Source organism: Mustelus asterias, unplaced genomic scaffold (assembly GCF_964213995.1).
Source record: "Mustelus asterias unplaced genomic scaffold, sMusAst1.hap1.1 HAP1_SCAFFOLD_400, whole genome shotgun sequence".
NCBI lineage: Eukaryota > Metazoa > Chordata > Chondrichthyes > Carcharhiniformes > Triakidae > Mustelus > Mustelus asterias.
Window position 1 is genome coordinate 10,295 of NW_027590355.1, and position 27,643 is coordinate 37,937.

The following is a 27,643-nucleotide window of genomic DNA, read 5'->3' on the forward strand; positions in this document are numbered from 1 at the left end:
TCACTGTCTGTGTGGAGTCTGCACATTCTCCCCGTGTCTGCGTGGGTTTCCTCCGGGTGCTCCAGTTTCCTCCCACAATCCAAAGATGTGTGGGTTAGGTGCATTGGCCGTGCTAAATTGACCATAGTGTCCCGGGATGTGTTGGTTAGAGGGATTAGCAGGGTAAATCTGTAGGGTTGTGGGGATAGGGTGGGATTGTGGTCGGTGCAGACGCGATGGGCCAAATGGCCTCCTTCTGCACTGTAGGGATTCTGTGATTCAGCTCCTTATCCCTGTCACCCCCTCATCACTCTCAACCCCCTTACCCCTCGAATTTCCCTCACCTCCCAGCTCCCTTGATCCTTCCAGTTTGTGTCCCAAACCCCCACGGCCCCACGATTACAAACAGAAAATCCTGCGGAATCTGAAACAAGAACAGAGAACGCCGGATAAACACGGCGGGTCTGGCAGCGTCCGTGGAGAGAGGAACCGAGTGAACGTTCCGAGTCCATTACGTGGAATTAACTCAGTTCCTCCCCACTGCCAGAATTTTCTGTTCTCATCCCATTCCGATTGGAGGAAGATTCTATCGAAGAGGATTATTTCTCCCAGGTTTCCGGGAGAGTTGGTGCTCTGGGAGAGGGGCGGCGAGGGAGGGAGGCGGTGGGGGGGGCGGTGTGGGGATGGTGAACGTAACAGAGAAAGTTCTAGAAAAGAGGACGAGGGAGACCAGATCACACAAAGATCGATTTATTATATTACAGACAAACAAAAGGACCAGGAGATCAGACAGGGATTGGTCGCCACACTCCCGGGACGGACATTCACGATGAAGCAGGATGGTAAACAAAGAAAATCTTCTGGTTAACACGACGACCACAAACTATTAACAAGTGCACACAGGGACTGAGATGATCAGGAACAATTCTTTCTTTGGCTGGTTCCCCACCAGCGTACCATCTCTCAGTTCTTGCCGTTTGATTTCTTTGTTGATTTTTCTGAAAGAGAGGAAGCTCCGAGAATTAGTTCACTTTTGTTGGGGAATTGGGGGAAAGTACGCGGGCGGGCGGGGGAGGGAGGGGGGAATGGAGGCTCCTTTATCGCGACACCAGGGGCCAGTGTCAGGACACTGGACAGAGAAGTGACGCAGCGGCCCAGTGGTATTGTCACTGGATTAGTAATTCGGAGACCCCGGGGACCCGGGTTCGAATCCCGCCGCGGCAGGTGGTGGAATTTAAATTCAATAAAAATCTGGAATTAAGAATCTACTGATGACCATGAAACCATTGTCGATTGCCGGAAAAACCCACCTGGTTCCTTTAGGGAAGGAAATCTGCCATCCTTACCCCGGTCTGGCCTACATGTGACTCCAGAGCCACAGCAATGTGGTTGACTCTCAGCTGCCCTCTGAACAAGGGCGACTAGGGATGGGCAATAAACGCTGACCCAGCCAACGACGCCTTCATCCCGTGAATTAATTTCGAAAAAAGGACCCCATTTCCAGAATATTCTCAGAGGCACAAAGAGTGAAACATTCCTGTCGGAATTCAAATCTTTTTCTGGTTGGATTGTATAACAGACTCCCCTTCACCTCAATATTGTTGTTGCAATTAAATGTAATTTCGTCACTGTCTGTGTGGAGTTTGCACGTTCTCCCCGTGTCTGCGTGGGTTTCCTCCGGGGACTCCAGTTTCCTCCCACAGTCCGAAAGATGTGCAGGTTAGGTGGATTGGCCGTGCTAAATTCTCCCTTGGTGGGATTTGCAGGTTACGGGGATAGGACCTGGGTGGGATTGTGGTCGTTGCAGACTCGATGGACCGAATGGCCTCCATCTGCACTGTAGGGATTCTATGAATCTATGAACATCAGAGACAGGAGGAGGCCGTTCAGCCCCTCGGTCCTGCCCCGCCATTCAATTAAAGAACCAATTTGCATTTCTATGGCGCCTTTCAGGACCTCAGGACGGTTCCAAGGCGGGAAATCTGGAACGGCTCCGGATCTCAGCTCCAATTTAGCCCCACATCCCTCGACACCCCCAACCGAATGCAAGGCAGCCAATCAGAATTTTGACATCTCCAGCTAACCCCGAGCTGCCACTGGACGTGAGGGGGAGGGTTTCCAAGGCCCTCTCTGCCATTCCCCTTCTCACTGGGAGTTTCAGGTCGGATCTGGATTTGTTGAGGTGCCGACTATGGAAATGGACACAGAGGCTGCCGGACAGGTGAAGAAAGGAGTAATTTAGCAGTTTAGCCTGGCCAATCCACCCTAACCTGCACATCTTTGGACTGTGGGAGGAAACCGGAGCACCCGGAGGAAACCCACGCAGACACGGGGTGAATGTGCAGACTCCACACAGAATCAGGTTTACTTTCCACCAGATTTGTTTCCACTAACTCCTCACTCACCCGTTCCCTCTCTGTCTCAGTCTCTCCCCCTCTGATTCAGTCGCTCCCCTCTCTCTCAGTCGCTCCCCTCTCTCTCAGTTGCTCCTCTCTCTCAGTCACTCCTCTCTCTCAGTCGCTCCGCCTCTCTCTCAGTCGCTCTCCTCTCTCTCAGTCGCTCCTCTCTCTCAGCCACTCCCCCTCTCTCTCAGTCGCTCCCCTCTCTCTCAGTCGCTCCTCTCTCTCAGTCACTCCCCCTCTCTCTCAGTCGCTCCCCCTCTCTCTCAGTCGCTCCCCTCTCAGTCGCTCCACTCTCTCTCAGTCACTCCTCTCTCTCAGTCACTCCGCCTCTCTCTCAGTCGCTCCCCTCTCTCTCAGTCGCTCCTCTCTCTCAGTCGCTCCCCTCTCTCTCAGTCGCTCCTCTCTCTCAGTCGCTCCCCCTCTCTCTCGCTCAGTCGCTCCCCCTCTCTCTCAGTCGCTCCCCCTCCCGCTCAGTCGCTCCCCCTCTCTCCCAGTCGCTCCCCTCTCTCTCAGTCACTCCTCTCTCTCAGTCGCTCCCCTCTCTCTCAGTCGCTCCTCTCTCTCAGTCGCTCCCCCTCTCTCTCAGTCGCTCCCCCTCTCTCTCTCGCTCAGTCGCTCCCCCTCTCTCTCAGTCGCTCCCCCTCTCTCTCAGTCGCTCCCCTCTCTCTCTCACTCAGTCGCTCCCCTCTCTCTCTCACTCAGTCGCTCCCCCTCTCTCTCGCTCAGCCGCTCCCCCTCTCTCTCAGTCGCTCCCCTCTCTCAGTCGCTCCTCTCTCTCAGTCGCTCCACTCTCTCACTCAGTCGCTCCTGAGGAACATCCCGTTGCAGCGATGTGGAGTGTCCCTGATGAAGAACGGCTGCTTTGCGAAGCTTTTCAGTCTCTCCGCAGGAAGTTCCAAAGCTTTTTCTAGTCGGATGATATGAACGGCTCCTCTTGACGGTGGCTGGAAGGTTTTATGGGGAATATTCGCAGCCCAGTGAATGTTTTAACCAACCCTTTTTGTAGCAGAATTCTCTTTGTATTACTCATGCCAATAAGACGTCCAGACTGATTCCCGAGTGAGAGCAGCTGAAACTGGGGGGGGGGGGGGGGGGGGGGTGGGAGGGGGGGGGGGGGAGAGGCAGCCCCAGGGTCGGGTAACGCAGCCTGGGGTCAGGTAACGCAGCCCAGGGTCGGGTAACGCAGCCCAGGGTCGGGTAACGCAGCCTGGGGTCGGGTAACGCAACCGAGGGTCGGGTAACGCAGTCCAGGGTCGGGTAACGCAGCCTGGGGTCAGGTAACGCAGCCCTGGATTGGGTAATGCAGGACAGGGTCGGGTAACGCAGCCCGGGGTCGGGTAACGCAGCCCGGGATCGGGTAACGCAGGACAGGGTTGGGAAACGCAGCCCGGGGTCGGGTAACGCAGCCCGGGATCGGGTAACGCAGGACAAGGTCGGGTAACGCAGCCCGGGATCGGGTAACGCAGCCCGGGATCGGGTAACGCAGCCCGGGATCGGGTAACGCAGCCCGGGATCGGGTAACGCAGCCCGGGATCGGGTAATGCAGGACAAGGTCGGGTAACGCAGCCCGGGTCGGGTAATGCAGGACAAGGTCGGGTAACGCAGCCCGGGATCGGGTAACGCAGCCTGGGTTCGGGTAACGCAGCCCGGGATCGGGTAACGCAGCCCGGGATCGGGTAATGCAGGACAAGGTCGGGTAACGCAGCCCGGGGTCGGGTAATGCAGGACAAGGTCGGGTAACACAGGACAGAGTTCCAGGGAGGGGAATCAGTCGATTGACCTGTGACAATATCTCTGAGTTCAGAGCTGAACCCAAGCTGCGAACACCAAGAACGAAAAACGAATCTTTCCCACAGCGAGTTCTGAATGTGTAGAATCGATCAGGGGGAGAGAGAGCGAGAGAGAGAGTGTGGGAAACATTAAAGGGAGAGGGAGTGATAGAGATTTTTGGGGAACGTTCTTGTCTGATCCCCAGATCCGAAACTCTCTCCATTTACACATTTATCAGAGAATCACAGAGTCCCTACTGTGCCGAAGGAGGCCATTCAGCCCATCGAATCTGCAATGACTCTCTGATAGAACATCTTACCCAGGCCCAACCCCCCTCCAACTGAACTGGACCCAGCCATATAAATACTGTGGCTACAAGGGCAGGTCAGAGACTGGGAATCCTACAGCAAGTAACTCACCCCCTGACTCCCCAAAGCCTGTCCACCATCTACAAGGCACAAGTCAGGAGTGTGATGGAATACTCTCCACTTGCCTGGATGGGTGCAGCTCCAACAACACTCAAGAAGCTCGACACCATCCAGGACAAAGCAGCCCCGCTTGATTGGCACCACATCCACCACCGACAAATAGTGGCAGCCATGTGTACCGTCTATGGTGCAGTGGCACAGTGGTTAGCACTGCTGCCTCACAGCAGTGATCTTCGGGTAAGCGTTCTCCAAGGCGGCCTTCACGACACACGACAGCGCAGAGTCGCTGAGCAGAGACTGATAGCCAAGTTCCGCACACATGAGGACGGCCTCAACCGGGATCTTGGGTTCATGTCACACTATCTGTAACCCCCACGACTTGCAAAATCTCACTTACTGTCCTGTCTGAAGACAATACACATCTCTTTAACCTGTGCTTAACGCTCTCTCCACTCACATTGTCTGTACCTGTAAAGACTTGATTACCTGTAAAGACTAGCATTCCAATCATTATTCTGTAAATTGAGTTTGTGTCTCTGTATGCCCTGTTTGTGAACAGAACTCCCACTTACCTGACGAGGGAGCTGAGCTCTGAAAGCTAGTGGCTTTTGCTACCAAATAAACCTGTTGGACTTTAACCTGGTGTTGAGAGGCCTCACAGCGCCAGGGACCTGGGTTCAATTCCACCCTCGGGTGACTGAGTGGAGTTTGCACCTTCTTCTCGTATCTCGTTTCCTCCGGGTGCTCCAGTTTCCTCCCACAGTCCAAAGGTGTGCAGGTTAAGTGGATTGGCCATGGTAAATTATCCCTCAGTGTCAGGGGGATTAAGACTGTAAATATGTGGGGTTACAGGGGTAGGGCCTGGGTGGGATTGTGGTTGGTGCAGACTCGATGGGCCAAATGGCCTCCTTCTGCACTGTAGATTCTATGATTCTATCACAAGATGCACTGCAGCACTCTCTCTCAGTCGCTCCCCCTCTCTCTCAGTCGCTCCCCCTCTCACTCAGGTTCCTTGGGCAGCATCCTCCAAATCCACGACCACTTCCATTTAGAAGGACAAGGGCAGCAGATACCTGGGAAAAACCACCACCTGCAAGTTCCCCTCCAAGCCACTCACCATCCTGACTTGGAAATATATCGCCGTTCCTTTGCAGTCGCTGGGTCAAAATCCTGGACCTCCCTCCCTAACAGCACTGTGGGTGTACCTACACCACAGGGACTGCAACGGGTTCAAGAAGGCAGCTCATCACCACCTTCTCAAGGGGCAACTGGGGATGGGCAATAAATGCTGGCCAGCCAGTGATGCCCATGTCCCATTGATGAATGTTAAAAAAAGGTTTAGTCCAGATGTTGGTTCTTGGTGCAGGAAATCCAGTCCCTCGGGTGGACATGAAACTCCCTCAACATCTTAACAAAACCTATAGCCTCACACCCGGAATATTCCGGAGAAAACCCTGGGGGAAATGATCATCTCCATTCACTTCCCGCAGGGGAATAAGAGGCTTGTATTCAGTGTGGACTGATCGAGTCACCAATGATTCACTCTTAGCTCTCCCTAAACCCAAATAACTCCGGTGTGTGTCAGGGACTGAGTGGGTGGAGGGAGGGGAGTTGATGAGAGCGGTTTGTTAGTTTGTGTTGACTGACGGGAAGGTCTGAATGAAAGTAAATTCACCCATTGATAAATTAAAGATGGATTAAAGTCTGTGAGTGAGCTAAACTTGAGTTCCAATAAAGAGTCAGCAGATTGTGGTTTTAAAACTGGAAGAAAAGTGTTCAGCCTGAAAACTGGAATCTTTAAACGTGGGGAAAAAGCAGCAAACTCCATCCCGGAGCTGACACTTTCCATTCTCTCGGCAAGCGGGGCGGCACGGTGGCACGGTGGTTAGCACTGCTGCCTCACAGCGCCAGGGACCCGGGTTCAATTCCCGGCTTTGGGTCACTGTCTGTGTGGAGTCTGCACGATCTCCCCGTGTCTGCGTGGGTTTCCTCCAGGTGCTCCAGTTTCCTCCCACAGTCCGAAAGACGTGCTGGTTAGGGAGATTGGTCATGCTAAATTCTCCCTCAGTGTCCAAAGATATGCCGGTTAGATGGATTAACCGTGCTAAATTGCCCCTTAGTGTCAGGGGGATTAGCAGGGTAAATATGTGGGGTTGTGGGGAAAGGGCCTGGGTGGGATTGTGATCAGTACAGGCTCGATGGGCCAAATGGCCTCCTCCTGCACTGTAGGGATTCTATGATTCAATGGGAAGAGAGAGAAACCAATGATTCCAGCCCAGTGAACAATCCAGAACATCAGCTTGCAGGCAGCTCCTGGAACCACACACGGTTCACCTGGTGCTTTCAGACTGATCTACTCCAGGTGGAGCGATGGAAACACATCCCCAAAGGCAGCATTAACGCTGGGTTTGATGCGCTGGAACATTCCGGAGTAAGGCAGCCGGGAATGGGTCTGCCCTCTGCCGGCTCGGGAATCTCTTCCACCCCACCTTCCCAGCCCCCGGGATGTCAGTGCTCTTCCAGTTCTGGAATCACTTACATCCCCAATTTCGGTCATTCCACCATTGGCAGCCAGGGCCCCAAACTCTGGAATTCCCTCCCGGAAGTTCTCCATCTCTCAATCAATCTCTCCTCCGTAAAACCCTCCCCCTTGACGAAGCTTCGGGCTTTTATAAACCTGACAGCCTTTGGCCATCTTCCGACATTCAAGGTGCTATACAAATGCGAGGTGTGGTGGGGATCTGGAGGTCTCTCCCTCAGCGTTTCGGGGTGAACTGCTCAATGAAGCCATGAAGAGCAAATGGAGCTGAGAGAACAGCCAGGATTGGACAGAATGATGGAATCGGTGTCAAGGCAAATTTACATACAATGTTCAGTACAGAAACAGGCCATTCGGCCCATTTTCCTCGTGCTGGTATTAATGTTCCAGACAAGCCTCCTCCAATCTCTCATCATCTACTCCTGCTAATATATCCTCCTATTCCTTCCTCCCCACATGCTTCATTCTCTCTCCCTCCAATGGATCTGTTCCCTTTGCCAGTTCCTGTTTCAGAATCAAGTCTTCATTTCATTCTCTCCTCCATTGCTCTCCCCCAATTGGTCAGTCACGATCCATTAAAGGGCCCTTGTCCTCATTCCTCACTCATAAACCCGATCTTCAAATTTATCCTCCAACACTGGGACACTCACTACATTCAACACCCAGACTGGTACTGAGGCAAGTACCATGTACTGTCCCCCAGTGAGAGTCAACACCTTCAGGAACTGTATCCCAGTGAGAGTCAGACCTTCAGGAACTGTATCCCAGTGAGAGTCAGAACCTTCAGGAACTGTATCCCAGTGAGAGTCAGGACCTTCAGGAACTGTATCCCAGTGAGAGTCAGCACCCTTGGGCACTGTATCCCAGTGAGAGTCAGCACCTTCAGGAACTGTATCCCAGTGAGAGTCAGGACCTTCAGGAACTGTATCCCAGTGAGAGTCAGCACCCTTGGGCACTGTATCCCAGTGAGAGTCAGCACCTTCAGGAACTGTCCCCCAGTGAGAGTCAGCACCTTCAGGAACTGTCCCCCAGTGAGAGACAGCACCTTCAGGAACTGTATCCCAGTGAGAGTCAGCACCTTCAGGAACTGTATCCCAGTGAGAGTCAGCACCTTCAGGAACTGTATCCCAGTGAGAGCACCTTCAGGAACTGTATCCCAGTGAGAGTCAGCACCTTCAGGAACTGTATCCCAGTGAGAGTCAGCACCTTCAGGAACTGTATCCCAGTGAGAGTCAGCACCTTCAGGAACTGTATCCCAGTGAGAGTCAGCACCTTCAGGAACTGTATCCCAGTGAGAGTCAGCACCTTCAGGAACTGTATCCCAGTGAGAGTCAGCACCTTCTGGAACTGTCCCCCAGTGAGAGTCAGCACCTTCAGGAACTGTATCCCAGTGAGAGTCAGCACCTTCAGGAACTGTATCCCAGTGAGAGTCAGCACCTTCAGGAACTGTATCCCAGTGAGAGTCAGCACCTTCAGGAACTGTATCCCAGTGAGAGTCAGCACCTTCTGGAACTGTCCCCCAGTGAGAGTCAGCACCTTCAGGAACTGTATCCCAGTGAGAGTCAGCACCTTCAGGAACTGTATCCCAGTGAGAGTCAGCACCTTCAGGTACTGTATCCCAGTGAGAGTCAGCACCTTCTGGAACTGTCCCCCAGTGAGAGTCAGCACCTTCAGGAACTGTATCCCAGTGAGAGTCAGCACCTTCAGGAACTGTATCCCAGTGAGAGTCAGCACCTTCAGGAACTGTATCCCAGTGAGAGTCAGCACCTTCAGGAACTGTATCCCAGTGAGAGTCAGCACCTTCAGGAACAGTATCCCAGTGAGATGCCACAATCTCAATTATCTTCAGTATTTTTTTGGTGTCTCGGAGTAAATTTGTTCTCAAGGTAACATGACATGATTTTTAAATTCATCTAATAAACCTCAAGCATTTACCAGAATTACTGTTTCCATTGGAGTCACTGGAATCACTGGAATCATTGGAGTCACTGGAATCACTGGAATCACTGGAGTCACTGGAATCACCTGAGTCACTGGAGTCACTGGAATCACCTGAGTCACTGGAATCATCGGAGTCACTGGAGTCACTGGAATCATCCGAATCACTGGAGTCACTGGAATCACCTGAGTCACTGGAATCATCTGAGTCACTGGAGTCACTGGAATCACCTGAGTCACTGGAGTCACTGGAATCATCTGAGTCACTGGAGTCACTGGAATCATCTGAATCACTGGAATCACTGCTATCACTGGAGTCACTGCTATCACTGGAATCACTGCTATCACTGGAATCACTGCTGTCACTGGAGTCACTGCTGTCACTGGAGTCACTGCTGTCACTGGAGTCACTGGAATCACTGGAGTCACTGCTATCACTGGAGTCACTGCTATCGCTGGAATCACTGCTATCACTGGAGTCACTGCTGTCACTGCTATCACTGGAGTCACTGCTATCACTGCTATCACTGGAGTCACTAGAGTCACTGCTATCACTGGAGTCACTGCTATCACTGGAGTCACTGCTATCACTGCTGTCACTGGAGTCACTAGAATCACTGGAGTCACTGCTATCACTGCTGTCACTGGAGTCACTAGAATCACTGGAGTCACTGCTATCACTGGAGTCACTGGAATCACTAGAATCACTGGAGTCACTGGAGTCGCTGGAATCACTTGAGTCACTGGAGTCACTGGAATCACTTGAGTCACTGGAGTCACTGGAATCAGTGGAGTCACTGGAATCAGTGGAGTCACTGGAATCACTGGAGTCACTGCTATCACTGGAATCACTGGAGTCACTGGAATCACTGGAGTCACTGCTATCACTGGAGTCACTGGAGTCACTGGAATCGCTGGAGTCACTGGAATCACTGGAGTCACTGGAATCGCTGGAGTCACTGGAATCGCTGGAGTCACTGGAATCACTGGAGTCACTGGAATCGCTGGAGTCACTGGAATCACTGGAGTCACTGGAATCACTGGAGTCACTGGAATCGCTGGAGTCACTGGAATCACTGGAGTCACTGGAATCGCTGGAGTCACTGGAATCACTGGAATCGGCAACTGCAGCACCTACCGAACAACATTGAGCAAATATTAAGTTTGGTTTCTGGGGTTGGTCGATGTGAATATATTTTGAAGGGGTGATTATTTTACAACGTGTCAGCTACAGAATGTCTGGAAATTGGGATTTAATGGGATATTCCAGCTGCAGAGTGCAGTGAACATGGAGAGGATCATCTCTCGGTCACTCAGTCTTTACACCGCAGGAATCAACACAGAAACAACACGGAGCTCAAAACCGTTCCCATTCTGCCCGTCAGGAGGAGCCTAGACCTCAGGAATTCCCTTCTTAAACTTTCTAAGACTCTCTCTGCACGTTTAAGACATTTCTTAAAATCTGCCTCCTTGACCAAGCTTTTGCTTACCTACCCTGATGTCTTCGTATGTGACTGGCTGTTAGGTTTGTTACGCACTTTGGTGAAGCATCTTGGGATATTTTACAATGTTAAAGGTGCTATGACAATGCAAGTTGTTCTTGCAAGAAGCCCGACATTCTGAACCGGGTGAGTATTGAATTCCTTCTCCACCCTGGACACCAGCAAATGATTCCCCTCTTCAACTATTGTACAAAGGAAACTCCTCGCACACTCTGATTCTAAAGTGTTTGCTGCAGTTCCCTCACCCTCAGCCCCTGTCACAGTAAATGCTCCGCATACTCCCCCTCTTCCACTATCACAGCCTCATACCCACCCTTTCCCCACCCGCTCTGCTCTGCATTTCATAGAATCCCTACATTGCAGAAAGAGGCCATTCGGCCCATCGAGTCTGCACCGACCACAATCCCACCCAGGCCCTAGCCCCATATCCCTACACATTTACCCGCTAATCCCTCTAACCTACGCATCTCAGGACACTAAGTGACAATTTTAGCATGGCCAATCAACCTAACCCGCACATCTTTGGACTGTGGGAGGAAAGCGGAGCACCCGGAGGAAACCCACGCAGACACGAGGAGAACGTGCAAACTCCATACAGACAGTGACCCAAGCCGGGAATCGAACCCAGGTCCCTGGAGCTGTGAAGCAGCAGTGCTAACCACTGTGCTACCGTGCCGCCCACTCACTTCAAGACAGTGAACCAACGTCTCTACTTTCTCAGAAGATTAAGCAAATTTGGCATGTCAGCTACGACTCTCACCAATTTTTACAGATGCACCATAGAAAGCATTCTTTCTGGTTGTACCACAGCTTGGTATGGCTCCTGCTCTGCCCAAGATTGCAAGAAATTACAAAATGTTGTGAATGTAGCCCAATCCATCACGCAAACCAGCCTCCCATCCATTGACTCTGTCTACACTTCCTGCTGCCTCGGAAAAGCGGCCAGCATAATTAAGGACCCCACGCACCCCGGACATTCTCTCTTCCACCTTCTTCCGTCGGGAAAAAGATACAAAAGTCTGAGGTCACGCACCAACCGACTCAAGAACAGCTTCTTCCCTGCTGCTGTCAGACTTTAGAATAGACCTATCTCGCATTAAGTTGCTCTTTCTCTACACTCTAGCTATGACTGTAACACTCCATTCTGCACCCTCCTCTTTCCTTCTCCCCTATGTACTCTATGAACGGTATGCTTTGTCTGTATAGCGTGCAAGAAACAATACTTTTCACTGTATGCCGATATATGTGACAATAATAAATCAAATCAAATCAAATTTCATTAAATCAACCCTACCTTAAATTTCCATCACCCTTTTACAGAGCAGAGCAGCCTCTGGTGATCTGGCCCTTTAGGTTTCAGTGGGAGTGAGGTGTGTGTGAGGGTTAGGGTTAGGAACCCCAGGGATCCACCAGGTAAAGGAGGTGTAAGTCAACTTGTGGCCATCTCGCAATCCATTGCATCCAAATCAAAGATGCACTGACTGAGTATTGTCAAATCACACGCAACACAGGGAGGCCATTTGGCCCATTGCCCGTGTGCTAGCTCTCCAGAAGAGCAATCCAGTTCATCCCATTTCTCTACTCTTTCTCGAAAGCTAGATTTTGTTTACATTTTCAAATCTTTACCCAACTCCTCTTTTGAAAGTTCCCGCTTCCATTCAGGCAGCGCCTTCCAGATCACAACAACTCGCTGCCTGTAAAAAAACATTTCTCCTCATCCCCATTCCTGGTCCTTCCCCAATTATCCTAGAATGTTTTTTTGTCATTTGTGGGACATGGGCGTCGCTGGCTGGGCCAGCATTTATTGCCCATCCCTAGTTGCCCGAGGGCAGTTGAGAGTCAACCACATTGCTGTGGCTCTGGAGTCACATGTAGGCCAGACCGGGTAAGGACGGCAGATTTCCTTCCCTAAGGGACATTAGTGAACCAGATGGGTTTTTCCGACAATGGTTTCATGGTCATCAGAAGATTCTTAATTCCAGATATTTCTTATTGAATTCAAATTCCACCATCTGCTGCGGTGGGATTCGAACCCGGGTCCCAGAACATTAGCTGAGTTTCTGGATTAATAGTCTAGCGGTAATACCACTAGGACATCGCCTCCCCCAGAGGTGCTTGTGATTGCTGGAGTTTTGAGCCTCACAGGAGACGGTGCTGGATCTTACCATACACTAACCGGGGCTGGTGTGCTGCCATGTTATACATGTACACAGGAAAACTTCTTAGGTCAACATGTAGCAAATCCAACAAGGGAAGGAGCTGTGCTGGAGCTAATTCTGGGGAATGAAGCCGGACAGGTGGTTGGTGGAGGAACATTTTGGTGATAGCGACCACAACACGGTTCAATTCAAATTTGTTTTGGACAAAGAAATTGACAAGTTGCAGAAAAAGGTTTTGGATTGGGGGAGAGTAGATTTTAACAAAATTAGGCAGGATCTGGCCAAGGTAGACTGGGACGAGTTACTTGTGGAGAAAATCTACAGAAGAGCAGTGTTCAAAGATGAAATGGGGAGGGGTGGGGGGAAGGCCCAACATGTTCCCTCTCGGGTAAGAGGAAGGTGTAACAAACCCAGAGAACCATGGATGACCAGAGACATTCAGGATACAATGAGAAGGAAAAGAGAGGCTTTTAGAACAAAGAACAAAGAACAATACAGCACAGGAACAGGCCCTTCGGCCCTCCAAGCCCACGCCGCTCCCCGGTCCAGGATTGAATCCTGAATCCAGGATCCCCGCCCAATTTTCCAGCCTATCTACATCCTAATATCCTATCCACCGAGCTGTCCCTCACAGCTACGATGCTTTGTTCATCACAACCTATTAACTCACCCCCACCCCCCCCATTCCAGACCATGTGATCTCCAGGGAGAGGCGAAAACCCAGAGTGAAAAACCCCAGGGCCAATATGGGGAAAAAAAAAATCTGGGAAATTCCTCTCCGACCCCCTGTGGCGATCGAAACGAGTCCAGGAGATCGCACTGGCCCTGATCAGAAAATTCTTCCCAACCCTATTCATTTCCACTTCTGCTTTACGAACACCATCTGAATTCCCTGCCCCCGAGACAGGTTCCCAACTATCCGCAGTCTCGCTCTGTACTGGCACCAGCAAGATGATCATAGAATGAAGCCTTGAAACGAGAAACAAAGAACAATTAGCCCGCGCCGCTCCCTGGTCCAAACTAGACCACTCTTTTGTATCCCTCCATTCCCACTCCGTTCATATAGCTGTCTAGATAAGTCTTAAATGTTCCCAGTGTGTCCGCCTCCACCACCTTGCCCGGCAACACATTCCAGGCCCCCACGACCCTCTGTGTAAAATATGTCCTTCTGATATCTGTGTTAAACCTCCCCCCCTTCACCTTGAACCTATGACCCCTCGTGAACGTCACCACCGACCCGGGGAAAAGCTTCCCACCATTCACCCTATCTATGCCTTTCATAATTTTATACACCTCTATTAAGTCTCCCCTCATCCTCCGTCTTTCCAAGGAGAACAACCCCAGTTTCCCCAATCTCTCCTCATAACCAAGCCCCTCCATACCAGGCAACATCCTGGTAAACCTCCTCTGTACTCTCTCCAAAGCCTCCACGTCCTTCTGGTAGTGTGGCGACCAGAACTGGACGCAGTATTCCAAATGCGGCCGAACCAACGTTCTATACATCTGCAACATCAGGCCCCAACTTTTATACTCTATGCCCCGTCCTATAAAGGCAAGCATGCCATATGCCTTCTTCACCACCTTCTCCACCTGTGACGTCACCTTCAAAGATCTGTGGACTTGCACACCCAGGTCCCTCTGTGTCTCTACACCCTTTATGGTTCTTCCATTTATCGTGTAGCTCCTCCCTACATTATTCCCACCAAAATGCATCACTTCGCATTTATCAGGATTGAACTCCATCTGCCATTTCTTTGCCCAAATTTCCAGCCTATCTATATCCTTCTGTAGCCTCTGACAATGTTCCTCACTATCTGCAAGTCCTGCCAATTTTGTGTCGTCCGCAAACTTACTGATCACCCCAGTTACTCCTTCTTCCAGATCATTTATATAAATCACAAACAGCAGAGGTCCCAATACAGAGCCCTGCGGAACACCACTAGTCACAGGCCTCCAGCCGGAAAAAGACCCTTCCACTACCACCCTCTGTCTTCTATGACCAAGCCAGTTCTCCACCCATCTAGCCACCTCCCCCTTTTAGCTAGTATAAAGGGGAGTAAGTCTGCGGAGACATTAGTGGAGTACACAAAGTGCAGGATGGAGCTTAAGAAATCAATTAGAAGAGCAAAGAGGGACATGAGAAAGCTCTGGCTGGTAAAAGTAGGAAAAATCCTAAGATATTCTATAAGTTCAAGACATTGGTAAGGCCACACTTGGAATACTGTGTGCAGTTCTGGTCACTTATTATAGCAAGAAGTCTCACAACACCAGGTTAAAGTCCAATAGGTTTATTTGGTAGCACAAGCCACTAGCTTACGGAGCACTGCTCCTTCATCAGGTAAGTGGGAGTTCTGTTACCTGATGAAGGAGCAGCGCTCCGAAAGCTAGTGGCTTGTGTTACCAAATAAACCTATTGGACTTTAACCTGGTGTTGTGAGACTTCTTACTGTGTTTACCCCAGTCCAACGCCGGCATCTCCACATCATCCTACTATAGAAAGGATATTATTAAACTGGAAAGAGTGCAGAAGAGGTTTACTAGGATGCTATTGGGACCCGATGGTTTGAGGTATAAGGAGAGGCTGGATTGGGACTTTTTTCTCTGGAGCGTAGAAGGCTGAGAGGTGATCTTATAGAGGTCTATAAAATAATGAGGGGCATAGATCAGCTAGATAGTCAGTATCTTTTCCCAAAGGTAGGCAAATCTAAAACTTGAGGGCATAGGTTTAAGGTGAGAGGGGAGACATACAAAAGGGTCCAGGGGGGCAGTTTTTTCACACAGAGGGTGGTGAGTGTCTGGAACAAGCTGCCAGAGATACAAAGAACAAAGAACAAAGAAAATTACAGCACAGGAACAGGCCCTTCGGCCCTCCAAGCCTGCACGACCATGCTGCCTGACTTAACTAAAACCCCCTACCCTTCCAGGGACCAAATCCCTCTATTCCCATCCTATTCATGTACTTGTCAAGACGCCCCTTAAAAGTCACTATCATATCCGCTTCCACTACCTACCCCGGCAATGCGTTCCAGGCACCCACTACTCGCTGTGTAAAAAATCTGCCTCATACATCTCCTTTAAACCTTACCCCTCGCACCTTAAACCTATGCCCCCTAGTAATTGACTCTTCCACCCTGGGAAAAAGCTTCTGACTATCCACCCTGTCCATGCCTCTCATAATCTTGTAGACTTCTATCAGGTCACCCCTCAACCTCCGTCGCTCCAGTGAGAACAAACCAAGTTTCTCCGCAAACTTACGAATCAATCCAGTTACATTTTCCTCCAAATCATTTATATATATTACAAACAGCGAAGGTCCCAGCACTGATCCCTGAGGAACCTGAGGTAGTCATAGAGGAGGGAACAATTTTGTCTTTTAAAAAGCATTTAGATAGTTACATGGGTAAGATGGGGATAGAGGGATATGGGCCAAACACGGGGCAATTGGGACTAGCTTAGGGGTTTAAAAGGGCGGCATGGACAAGTTGGGCCAAAGGGCCTGTTTCCATGCTGTAAACCTCTATGGCTCTATGACACTATGACTCTAAGTATATCAATGGGAAGAGGACAACCAGGGAAAGAATTGGCCCATTAGGGACCCTGGGGGAAATCTGTGGGTGGAGGCAGAGGGCATTGGTCAGGTGTTAAGCGAACATTTCACATCTGTTTTCCCCACATGAGAGTGAGGAGGTAGTTATGGAACTCGGGGAGAGAGAAACTGTGAGGCTCCAGAGAAAATTATCATAGGGAGTGGGAAAGTATTGGCGGGCTTAAAAGTGGACAATTCTCCAGGTCCGGATGAATTGTGTCCCAGGCTGTTGTGGGAGGCGAGGGAGGAAATTGCAGGGGCTCTGACCCAAATTTTTAATTCCTCCCTGGCCACCGGGGAGGTGCCAGAGGACTGGAGAACAGCGAATGTGGTGCCACTATTTAAGAAAGGTTGTAGAGACAAACCAGTGAACTACAGACCAGTGAGTCTCACGTCTGTGGTTGGGAAACTACTGGAGAAGATTCTGAAGGAGAGAATCAATCTCCATTCGGAGAGGCAAGGTTTGATCAGGGATAGTCAGCATGGTTTCGTCAGAGGGAGGTCATGCCTAACAAATTTGATTGAATCTTTTGAGCATGTAACCAAGTGTGCGGATGAGGGCAGTGTGGTTGATGTCGTTTACATGGATTTCAGCAATGCCTTTGACAAAGTCCCACATGGGAGACTTATTAAGAAGGCAAATGCACATGCGATACAGGGTGACCTGACAAGGTGGATACATAATTGGTTTAGCGATAGGAGATAGAGGGTGATGACAGACGGCTGCTTTAGTGACTGGAGGCCAGTGACCAGTGACGTACCACTGGGATCCGTGCTGGGCCCCCTATCGTTCGTCATTTATATAAATGACATAGATGACTATGTGGGGGTAGGATCAGTAAGTTTGCCGATGACACAAAGATTGGCCGGGTGGTTAACAGTGAGGTTGAGTGTCTTGGGTTACAGGAAGATATAGACGAGATGGTCAAATGGGTGGATAAGTGGCAGATGGAATTTAACCCTGAAAAGTGTGAGGTGATGCCACTTTGGAAGGAGTAATTTGACAAGGACGTATACTGTGAAAGGTCTGACACTGGGAAGTTCCGAAGAACAAAGGGACCTTGGCGTGTTTGTCCATAGATCTCTGAAGGCGGAAAGGCAGGTTAATAGGGTGGTGAAAAAGGCATACGGCACACTCGTCTTTATCAATCGGGGTATAGATTACAAAAACAGAGAGGTCATGATGGATTGTATAGAACTTTGGTGAGGCCACAGCTGGAGCACTGTGTGCAGTTCTGGTCGCCACATTATAGGAAGGAAGTGATTGCACTGGAGGGGGTGCAGAGGAGATTCACCAGGATGCTGCCTGGGGTGGAACATTGACGTTATGAAGAGAAGTTGGATAGGCTTGGGTTGTTTTCATTGGAGCAGAGAAGACTGAGGGGTGACCTGATTGAGGTGTACAAGATTATGGGGGGCATGGACAGGGTGGATAGGGAGCAGCTGTTCCCCTTAGTTGAAGGGTCAGTTACGAGGAGACACAGGTTAAAAGTGAGGGGTGGGAGGTTTAGGGGGAATTTGAGGAAAAACCTTTTTACCCAGAGGGTGGTGAGGGTCTGGAATGCGCTGCCTGGGAGGGTGGTGGAGGTGGGATGCCTCACATCCTTTAAAAAGTACCTAGATGAATACTTGGCACATCATAACATTCAAGGCTGTGGGCCACGTGCTGGCAAGTGGGACTAGGTAGGCAGGTCAGGGCTTTTCATGCGTCGGTGCAAACACGATGGGCCGAAGGGCCTCTTCTGCACTGTATGATTCTGTGATTCTATGTTCCAGGATAGGGATTGGATTAAAGGAACATTGTGTCTTTTGAAGGAAGGTTAGGCACTGACATCAAAGCTAGACGGTTACACCAAAGTGAAGATTTCACTGATTGGCTCTGATTTCAGCCTATGACTGTGACTGAGGAACCTCTGGCTGCAGTTATCCCCGGTGTTCTGCTTCTGTACACCCAACCTAGCCCCTCTGCACTCCTGAAGGTTTTCCCATGTCAAACCACACTGATCTTCCCTGAGTTTGGTGGGAATTAAACACAACCTTCACAAAAACAGAAAATGCTGGAAAATCTCAGCGGGTCTGACAGCCTCCATGGAGAAGGAGCAGAGCTCTGGAAAAGGGTCATCCAGACTGGAAACGTTGGCTCTATTCCCTCTCCACAGATGCTGTCAGACCCGCTGAGATTTTCCAGCATTTTCTGTTTTTGTTTCAGATTCCAGCATCCGCAATGTTTTGCTTTTAACTTCATCATCTCACCTTGTTTTAATTTTTACTGAATTGTTAAATCTGGCTAATGGCTCATTCTCTGTTCCAGCTGCCTCGATCCCTCAGGGGTCCGGGCTCACTCCGGTGCCTGTTCGGGTACACTAAGGGGCAATTTAGCACGGCCAATGCACCTAAACAGCACGTCTTTCGGACCATGGGAGGAAACCGGAGCACCCGGAGGAAACCCATGCAGACACGGGGAGAATGTGCAAACTCCACACAGACAGTGACCCAAGCCGGGAATCGAACCCGGGTTCCTGGCGCTGTGAGGCAGCAGTGCTAACCACTGGGACGTCCTATTTGCAACAACTAAAACTCCTGTAAATATTTTGAGAATTGACCTCGAACAGAATTCGGGAAATTTGGGATTGATACTTTTCCATTTCTGACCTATACGCTCACACACACACACACAAACACATACCTCCACCTCCATTGCCATTCCCGTTGCCATTCCCGTTGCCATTCCCGTTGCCATTCCCATTGCCATTTTCGATTCCGTTCTCATGGTATCCATTGGCATCTCCATTGCCATTTCCATTCCCGTCTCCATTGCCATTTCCATTCCCGTCTCCATTGCCATTTCCATTCCCGTCTCCATTGCCATTTCCATTCCCGTCTCCATTGCCATTCCCGTTTCCATTGCCATTCCCGTAGCCATTCCCGTGTCCGTTCCCGACTTCATTCCCATTCCCGTATCCGTTCCCGTCTCCATTTCCGTAGCCGTTGCCATTGCCGTGTCCGTTCCCGTTTCCGTTCCCATCACCGTATCCGTTCCAGTCTCCATTCCCAACTCCAATGTCATGTCCATTGCCAGCGCCGTTCCCATTTCCGTTGGGCTCTGAAATGGGAGAGTTTGGAAATGGGAAGTTATTGAAAGCAGCCGGCACAGTCTGTGTGATTTCGCTGCATTATACCTGGTGTACATGACCCTATCATCACCCTTAAGCAAGGATCTGACGGGTCAGCACCACATTGGGTACAGTGCTGCCCTGGCAAGGCCGCGCTCACATGACCCAGTCTGGGGTCAGATCTCAAACATCTACTAACGGTTACCAAAAAAACTGTGAGAAAAGTAACTGTGTGCACTCACCACCGCTGTCACTATCACTGCTCTCACTGCTGTCGCCAGTGTCTCCATTGCCGTAGCCATTGTCGTAACCGTTGCCATAACCGTTGTCATGGCCATTGTCATACCCATTACCGTACCCATTACCGTACCCATTGTCATAACCGTTGCCGTAATTGTTGTCATATCCATTGCCGTAACCATTGCCGTACCCGGTGCCATAACCATTGCCGTACCCATTGCCATATCTCTTGCTGTACTCATCACTGTCACTGTTGCCACCATTCCTCTTCCACTCATTGCTGTCGCTCTCGGCACTGCGTCGTGCTATAGCATGGCCAATATCTGAAAAGAGAAATAGCCCAGGTCACAGTCTGAAATGCCAAAGCAGAAAGTCGCAACTTGCAGCCTTATCCCCCACTAGAAAATGCTTCTATACCAACATTACAATGTATTAATGTTTATTTTATTAATGTCACAAGTAGGCTTACATTAACACTGCAATGAAGTCACTGTGAAAATCCCCCAGTCGCCACACTCCAGTGCCTGTTCGGGTACACTGAGGGAGAATTTAGCATGGCCCTAACCAGCACTTCTTTCGGATTGTGGGAGGAAACTGGAGCACCCGGAGGAAACCCACGCAGACACGGGGAGAATGTGCAGACTCCACACAGACAGTGACCCGAGCCGGGAATCGAACCCGGGACCCTGCCGCTGTGAGGCAGCAGTGCGAACCACAGCCACAACTTAATCTCAACCAATCAACGACCAGCATGATCTGCAACTCTCCTTGGATTGGTGCTGGCTATTCGAAGATTGCTGCCGATAATCTCCAGAATATCGATACACGTTTATACTCGAAACCGCTTCGTTTTACAATTGTGTTAGTTTCAGATGCCTCGCACTGTCCAATCAGCTTCCGGGTCCCACCAGCTGGGGCACTTTGCATGAAAGCCATTGGATGGCTGAAGGCAAGCGGCTTCCTGGAAAAGAGCCAATCCAAGCCGGTGTGAGCAAGGGATCCACAGCTGGGCTGATCCCGATAGGGTGGATTTTCTGGGACTTTGGTCACTGTCTGAATGGCCTATCCACCCCAGAATGTTAGGGTGGCACCGTGGTTAGCGCTGCTGCCTCACAGCGCCAGGGACCCAGGTTCGATTCCCGGCTTGGGTCACTGTCTGTGTGGAGCCTGCACGTTCTCCCCGTGTCTGCGTGGGTTTCCTCCGGGTGCTCCGGTTTCCTCCCACAGTCCAAAGATTTGATTTGATTTATTATTGTCACATGTATTAACATATAGTGAAAAGTCTTGTTTCTTGCGCGCTATACAGACTAAGCATACCGTTCATAGAGAAGGAAAGGAGAGAGTGCAGAATGTAGTGTTACAGTCATAGCTAGGGTGTAGAGAAAGACCAACTTAATGTGAGGTAGGTCCATTCAAAAGTCTGACCGCAGCAGGGAAGAAGCTGTTCTTGAGTCGGTTGGTACGTGACCTCAGATTTTTGTATCTTTTTCCTGACGGAAGAGGGTGGGAGAGAGAATGTCCGGGGTATGTGGGGTCCTTAATTATGCTGGCTGCTTTGCTGAGGCAGCGGGAAGTGTAGAGTCAATGGATGGGAGGCTGGTTTGTGTAATGGATTGGGCTACATTCACGACCTTTGGTCGGATGTGCGGGTTAGGTGGATTGGCCATGCTAAATTGCCCTTAGTGTTCAAAGATATGTGGGTTATCGAGAGATAGTGAGGAATAAGAAACAATGATCTCAGTATTGCTATGGAGAACTGAATAGAAAATATCGGAAATTTCCCCAGTCCCTCCAGTTCAGCAGAAATCTCAAACAGAGATTGTGTGAGGGGGGGACAGCATGGAGTGGGGTTGCAGGGGGGGAGTGGGGGAGGGGTCTGGGGGGAGGGGACCGGGGGGTGTGGGGGAGCCGGCTGGGTGGGGGGGATGTGGGGGGGGGGCAGCACGGGGTAGGATTGCGGGGTGGGGTGAGCAGGGGGAGGGGACGGGGGGGGGGTGAGGGGGGTGTTGGGGAGGGGGCCTGGGAGGAGAGGGTTGGGGGGGCGGGGGGGCCTGCAAGGGGGGGGGGGGGGCGAGTGGCTGGTGGAGGGTGGGTGGGGCAGGTAGGGATTAGTTCCCCTCACTCGAACCACACTCGAGAGTTACTGACCGCTCTGATTGGGCGACAGCTGAGCAGTCCTGGCAGTCCCAGAATGCAGCAGTGGGATTGGGATCGATGTTGGCGGACGCCGGACTCTGAGGAAACTCTGGGGTCGTCAGTCAGGGAGGGATTGGAGGCTCTAGTGAGGACTGGAGGGGGCGGGGGGGGGGGGGGGGGGGGGGGGGGAGGGTGGAATTGAGGGTGGGTGGGGAACAGGCTCAAGGTGCCTGGGGAGGGAGGGAGGAGGCGCAAAGGAAGGGCGCCAGCTTGGGGGAGGGGTCCCAATGAGCACAGGTGATCCACCCCCAACCAAGTGGGGGCGGGGGGGGGGAGGTGGAGGGACCTGGAGGGACCCCCCTTCCCAATCCCTTTTACCCCGAGTTGGGCTGAACACCTCCCCCTCGAGTGAGGGCGGAAGAGGCCCTAACCGGCCAATAACTCGCAACTTCAGGCTTCGATAGGCCTCAGGCTTGGCAGACTGCCATCTTGCTCACCAATCATTCTATAGGCGACAGCTCGGTCGGGGTGGGGGGGAGGAGCCGGTGGGATAGCCCCACACCCAATCTTTTGTGCCCCCCCCCCCCCCCGCACACCCGCTGCCAACAAATGCCCTGGTTAGAGAGTGGGGGTGGGGGGTGGGTGGCGGGGGGGGGGGGGGGGGGCGTGGAATCTGCCCAGAGAACCTCAGACAGAGAAAGCCAGGGCTCGCGGACAAACTCTCAATCTCTGCGTCTGTCGTTCTGAATATCCAACTGTCCAGTTGTTTTAGAAATGATTATGAATTGTTCCCTGGTGCAATTCTGAATCTCCCCCACTCTCAGATATCTCTCTGCCTGTCTCACTGAAGGAAAACCAACCTCTGCAACAGCAGATGTTATCTAATTTTATTAGAACCCCTACAGTGCAGAAGGAGGCCATTCAGCCCATCGAGTCTGCACCGACCACAATCCCACCCAGGCCCTATCCCCGTAACCCCATGCATTTACCCTAGTTAGTACCCCTGACACTAAGGGGCAATTTAGCACGGCCAATCCACCTAGCCAGCATGTCTTTGGAGTGTGGGAGGAAACCGCAGCATCCAGAGGAAACCCACGCAGACACGGGGAGAACGTGCAGACAGTGACCCAAGCCGGGAATTGAACCCGGGTCCCTGGTGCTGTGAGGCAGCAGTGCTAACCGCTGTGCCACCGTGCCGCCCCGTGCATCTAACAATCAAAAGCCTGGCAGCAACTGTTCCTGACATTAGGAGCTGTGTCCCTGATTCCTTCCTCTGCCTGTTATCGATCTGATTACTGTCTGTGTTCGTACGTAACAATCTCGCACTGACATTGCCAGCGCTGTCCACAGTAAACACCACAAACACGCACAGCCACGCCACCGCTCGTAAAAGGGCAAATTCTCACCCTCTCTCTCGCTGGTTTATGAATTCACCATGCAACCTGTACACCACAATTCCACCGTCCTGCCCGCCACGGGAATCGCAGCGGGTGAGAGGCGGACAATGGGAAGATCCATTGACTTTGGGCAGGATTTTCCAGACTCGGGTCAAGCGAGCCTGTAAAGCCCCACCCGTAACCTGCATGGCTGCATCAAAACTAAAGCCAAGGTCTTTCAAGTTCCCAACACAAGTCCCCCTCATTATTTTATGGACTGCTATTTTACAGAGGTCTATAAAATAATGAGGGGTATAGATCAGCTAGATAGTCAACATCTTTTCCCAAAGGTCGGGGAGTCTAAAACTGGAGGGCATAGGTTTAAGGTGAGAGGGGAGAGATACAAAAGGGTCCAAAGGGGCAATTTTTTCACACAGAGGGTGGTGAGTGTCTGGAACGAGCTGCCAGAGGCAGTAGTAGAGGCGGGTACAATTTTGTCTTTTAAAAAGCGTTTAGATAGTTACATGGGTACGATGGGTATCGAGAGATATGGGCCAAATGCGGACAATTGGGAGTAGCTTAGTGGTTAAAAAAAAAAGGGCGGCATGGACAAGTTGGGCTGAAGGGCCTGTTTCCATGCTGTAAACCTCTATGACTCTGTAGCACTGTCCAATCCCACTAAATTCAGATATACGACACACAGCAGGTAACTGGTCAGCAGACACAGTGACAATCGCTGACTCCTGGCTGGTGGGCTGGAAAAGAGTTCGGTTTGAAATAAAGTTACTCACGTCTGCAGTGGCAAGTAGCCAGGATCCCCAACAGGGCGATGACCAGTAAGACCCTCATGGTTTCTATGGCTCGTCGTCTCCGCTCGCTGGCCTTGCTCAGTCCGAGGTGGGCTGCACTCTAAGCTCTGAGGGTTCAGGGCAGCCTTCTCTCCATTTATACTCTCCCCGGTTCAAGATGCTGATCGACACGGGGCAGGTCACGTGCTGCCTGTGGCTCAGGAAAACCAGGAGGCGGAAGGATTGTGGTCTGCCACAGCGACAGGAATTCCAAAAAACCTCAAACTCCAGCGGGTAATTGATGCCTCTGGAGAAATGGTCCTGGCCACCAGCTCTGAGGGAGCCCCCGGGGGGGGGGGGGGGGGGGAGGGGGCGGGGGGGGTGGGGGGGGGGGGTGGAGGGCAGGGAGGTGGGGTGGGGGAGGGGGGTGGTGGGGGGCAGGGGAGGGGGGTGTGGAGGGGGGAGTGACAGAAAGGGGAGAGTGGAGAAACAGGACGATTCTGCTGTTTTTGGAGTTTGTGACAGTTTCCAACAGTTTACTTTCTGACATTTCATTCATTCGAAACAGCAACAAAAACCCTTGCGTTTAATCACATTCCTGCCCCTCAGGCCCTCTGTTAAAGGGGCTGCGTTGACAAAGGAGCTTAATTTACCTGAACTCAACCGCCCAGTTTGTGTGGAATGCAGAGATTAATGTTCTCTGTCCCAGTGCTGTGGGGACGGAGCGCTGGATTGCAGTGGGAGAGGGAGATGGAGAGTGAGAGAGAGAGGGGGGAATGGGAGACGGGGAGTGAGAAAGGGACCGGAAGAATCATAGAATCTTCATCAAATCCCTACAGTACAGAGGCCATACGGCCCATCGAGTCTGTACCGACCACAATCCCACGTATTTACCCTGCTAGTCCCCCTGACTCTAGGGTCAATTTAGCACAGCCAATGCACCCTAACCCGTACATCTTCGGACTGTGAGAGGAAACCGGAGCACCCGGAGGAAACCCACGCAGACACGGGGAGAATGTGCAAACTTCACACAGACAGTGACCCGAAGCCGGAATTGAACCTGGGACCCGGACATCAATGCTAACCACTGTGCCACCGTGCCGCCCCTTGCCACCGTGTCGGGAGAGAGGGAGAGGGACTGGGAGAGGGAGAGAGAGGGAGAGGGGGAAGGAGAGGGAGAGGGAGACATCCCAACAGCACCTGTCATAACTTCAGCAGCTCCCAGGACAGGTACCTTTTGAAGTGTAGTTACTGTTACAATGTAGGAAGCACTCACCCAATCAGTACACAGCAAGATCCCACAAATACCAGCAGTAATCATTAGATAATTATTTATTAATTAATGACCAGTCTATTTTTGTCATATTGATGATGGAATAAATATTGTCCCAGGATACCGGGGAAAGTTTCCTGCTCTGTAATAACACACAGGAACCTTTTACACCCCGGCATCCACTCATTACTGACCCTCTGACAGTGCGGCACTCCCTCAGTACTGACCCTCTGACAGTGCGGCACTCCCTCAGCGCTGACCCTCTGACAGTGCGGCACTCTCTCAGTACTGACCCTCTGACAGTGCGGCACTCCCTCAGTACTGACCCTCTGACAGTGCGGCACTCCCTCAGTACTGACCCTCTGACAGTGCGGCACTCCCTCAGTACTGACCCTCTGACAGTGCGGCACTCCCTCAGTACTGACCCTCTGACAGTGCGGCACTCCCTCAGTACTGACCCTCTGACAGTGCAGCACTCCCTCAGTACTGACCCTCTGACAGTGCGGCACTCCCTCAGTACTGATCCTCTGACAGTGCGGCACTCCCTCAGTACTGACCCTCTGACAGTGTGGCACTCCATCAGCACTGACCCTCTGACAGTGCGGCACCCCCTCAGTACTGACCCTCTGACAGTGCGGCACTCCCTCAGTCCTACTCTGGTTGTGAGAGCTGGGATTATTGGCTCAAGACAGTGTATTGGGTTTGTACACAGAACCCTGGCTGTTGGGTGCGTGTGTTAACCTGCGGAATGGTGTGGGCGCAGGCTCGCCTGTGGGACTGAAGGCCAGGACCTGACCTCAGTTATGCTGGAGCAGGAAACGCCACGACTGGACCCAGAGCCGCAGGGCGGGGGGGGGGGGGGGGGGGGGGGCAGGGAAAACCTGTCGGTATTTAATCTTCTGGCTGGTTACGTCTGATCCCAGCTGGATCAAGAATCCTTACAGTATAGAAGGTGGCCATTCGGCCCATTGAGTCTGCACCGACTCTCTCTGACAGAGTACCTGGCCCAGGCACTTTCCACCATCCTATCCCCAAAACCCCAGGTGTGGGCAGGGTGGAGTGGGAGGGTGTGGGGAGCGGGTGTGGGGAGCGGGTGTGGGGAGCGGGTGTGGGGGGTGGGTGTGAGGGTGGGGTCTGCTATCCCCATATCCAGTCTGTTGACAGCCAGCTGAGGATTGGCCGTTCTGGTCTGAACCCCTGTGACGAGCAATCGCACTGATATCCCATCCAGGGAAACTCGCCACTCACTGGGAAGGAGCAGTTGGAGTTTGCGAAATTGCCAAATCCGTGTCCTGTCTCGATCCCCAGCTCCAACCGCACAGAGAACTGCCTGGCGCTATTCAGATCCAGGCCAGTCCGAATGCTCCACACTCGCTTCCTACCAGCAATCTCTCACCCTCCCACTCTATCCTTCCGTTCCCTTCTCCTTACCGGCAGCACAGTGGCACCATGGTTGGCACTGCTGCCTCGCAGCGTCAGGGACCTGGATTCGATTCCCGGCTTGCGTCACTGTCTGTGTGGAGTCTGCACGTTCTCCCCGTGTCTGCGTGGGTTCCCTCCGGGTGCTCTGGTTTCCTCCAAAAGTTTGAAGTTTATTTATTAATGTCACAAGTCGGCTTACATTAACACTGCAATGAAGCTACTGTGAAAATCCCCCAGTCGCCACACTCTGGCGCCTGTTTGGGTACACTGAGGGAGAATTTAACACGGCCAATGCACCCTAACCAGCACGTCTTTTAGACTGTGGGGGGAAACTGGAGCACCCGGAGGAAACCCACGCAGGCATGGGGAGAACGTGCAGACTCCACACAGACAGTGACCCGAGCCGGGAATCGAACCCGGGACCCTGGTGCTGTGAGGCAGCAGTGCTAACCACTGTGCCACCGTGGTGTCCATGCAGCACTGAAAGATGTGCAGGTCTGGTGGATTGGCCATCCTAAATTGCCCCTTAGAGTCCCAAGATGTGTAGGTTAGAACAGTACAGCACAGGAAACAGGCCCTTTGGCCCTCCAAAAGCGGGATTAGGAGGGTAACTACATGGGTTTCAGGGGATAGGACCTGGGATGTGATGCTCTTTCGGAGAGTTGGTGCAGACCCGATGGACTGAATGGCCTCCCTCTGCACTGTAGGGATTCTCTGAGGACAGTGCGTTGAGGTGTGCCGCTGTGACAGGGCTCTGGGAGTGTTTATCACATGATGTGGAGATGCCGGCGTTGGACTGGGGTAAACACAAGTCAGAAGTCTCACAACGCCAGGTTAAAGTCCAACAGGTTTATTTGGTAGCGAAAGCCACTTGCTTTCGGAGCGCTGCCCCTTCGTCAGGTGAGAAAAATTTGTAAATTGAGTTTGTGTCTTTATATGCCCTGTTTGTGAACAGAACTCCCACTCACCTGACGAAGGGGCAGCGCTCCGAA

General features: G+C 51.7%; 1 protein-coding gene across 1 annotated transcript; it reads right to left on the reverse strand.

Moving 5' to 3' along the window:
* Positions 1-714: 714 nt before the first annotated feature.
* LOC144486562 (uncharacterized) lies at positions 715-24,086 on the reverse strand. The gene is made up of 5 exons (XM_078204618.1): positions 23,960-24,086; positions 19,659-19,979; positions 18,990-19,406; positions 9,054-10,190; positions 715-977 (listed from the first exon to the last, which is right to left on the reverse strand). Exons 1-5 carry the CDS (start codon positions 24,015-24,017, stop codon positions 943-945), a joined length of 1,968 nt encoding a protein of 655 aa, XP_078060744.1. The 5' UTR covers positions 24,018-24,086; the 3' UTR covers positions 715-942.
* Between the last annotated feature and the right edge of the window lie 3,557 nt (positions 24,087-27,643).

Excerpts from the sequence above, each read along its gene's own strand:
- LOC144486562 (XM_078204618.1), bottom strand. The coding sequence starts at position 24,017 with ATGAGGGTCTTACTGGTCATCGCCCTGTTGGGGATCCTGGCTACTTGC. Across the intron at positions 19,980-23,959 it reads GGCTACTTGCCACTGCAGAC|ATATTGGCCATGCTATAGCA; the intron begins GTGAGTAACTTT and ends TTCTCTTTTCAG. Across the intron at positions 19,407-19,658 it reads CAGTGATAGTGACAGCGGTG|AGCCCAACGGAAATGGGAAC; the intron begins GTGAGTGCACAC and ends CTCCCATTTCAG.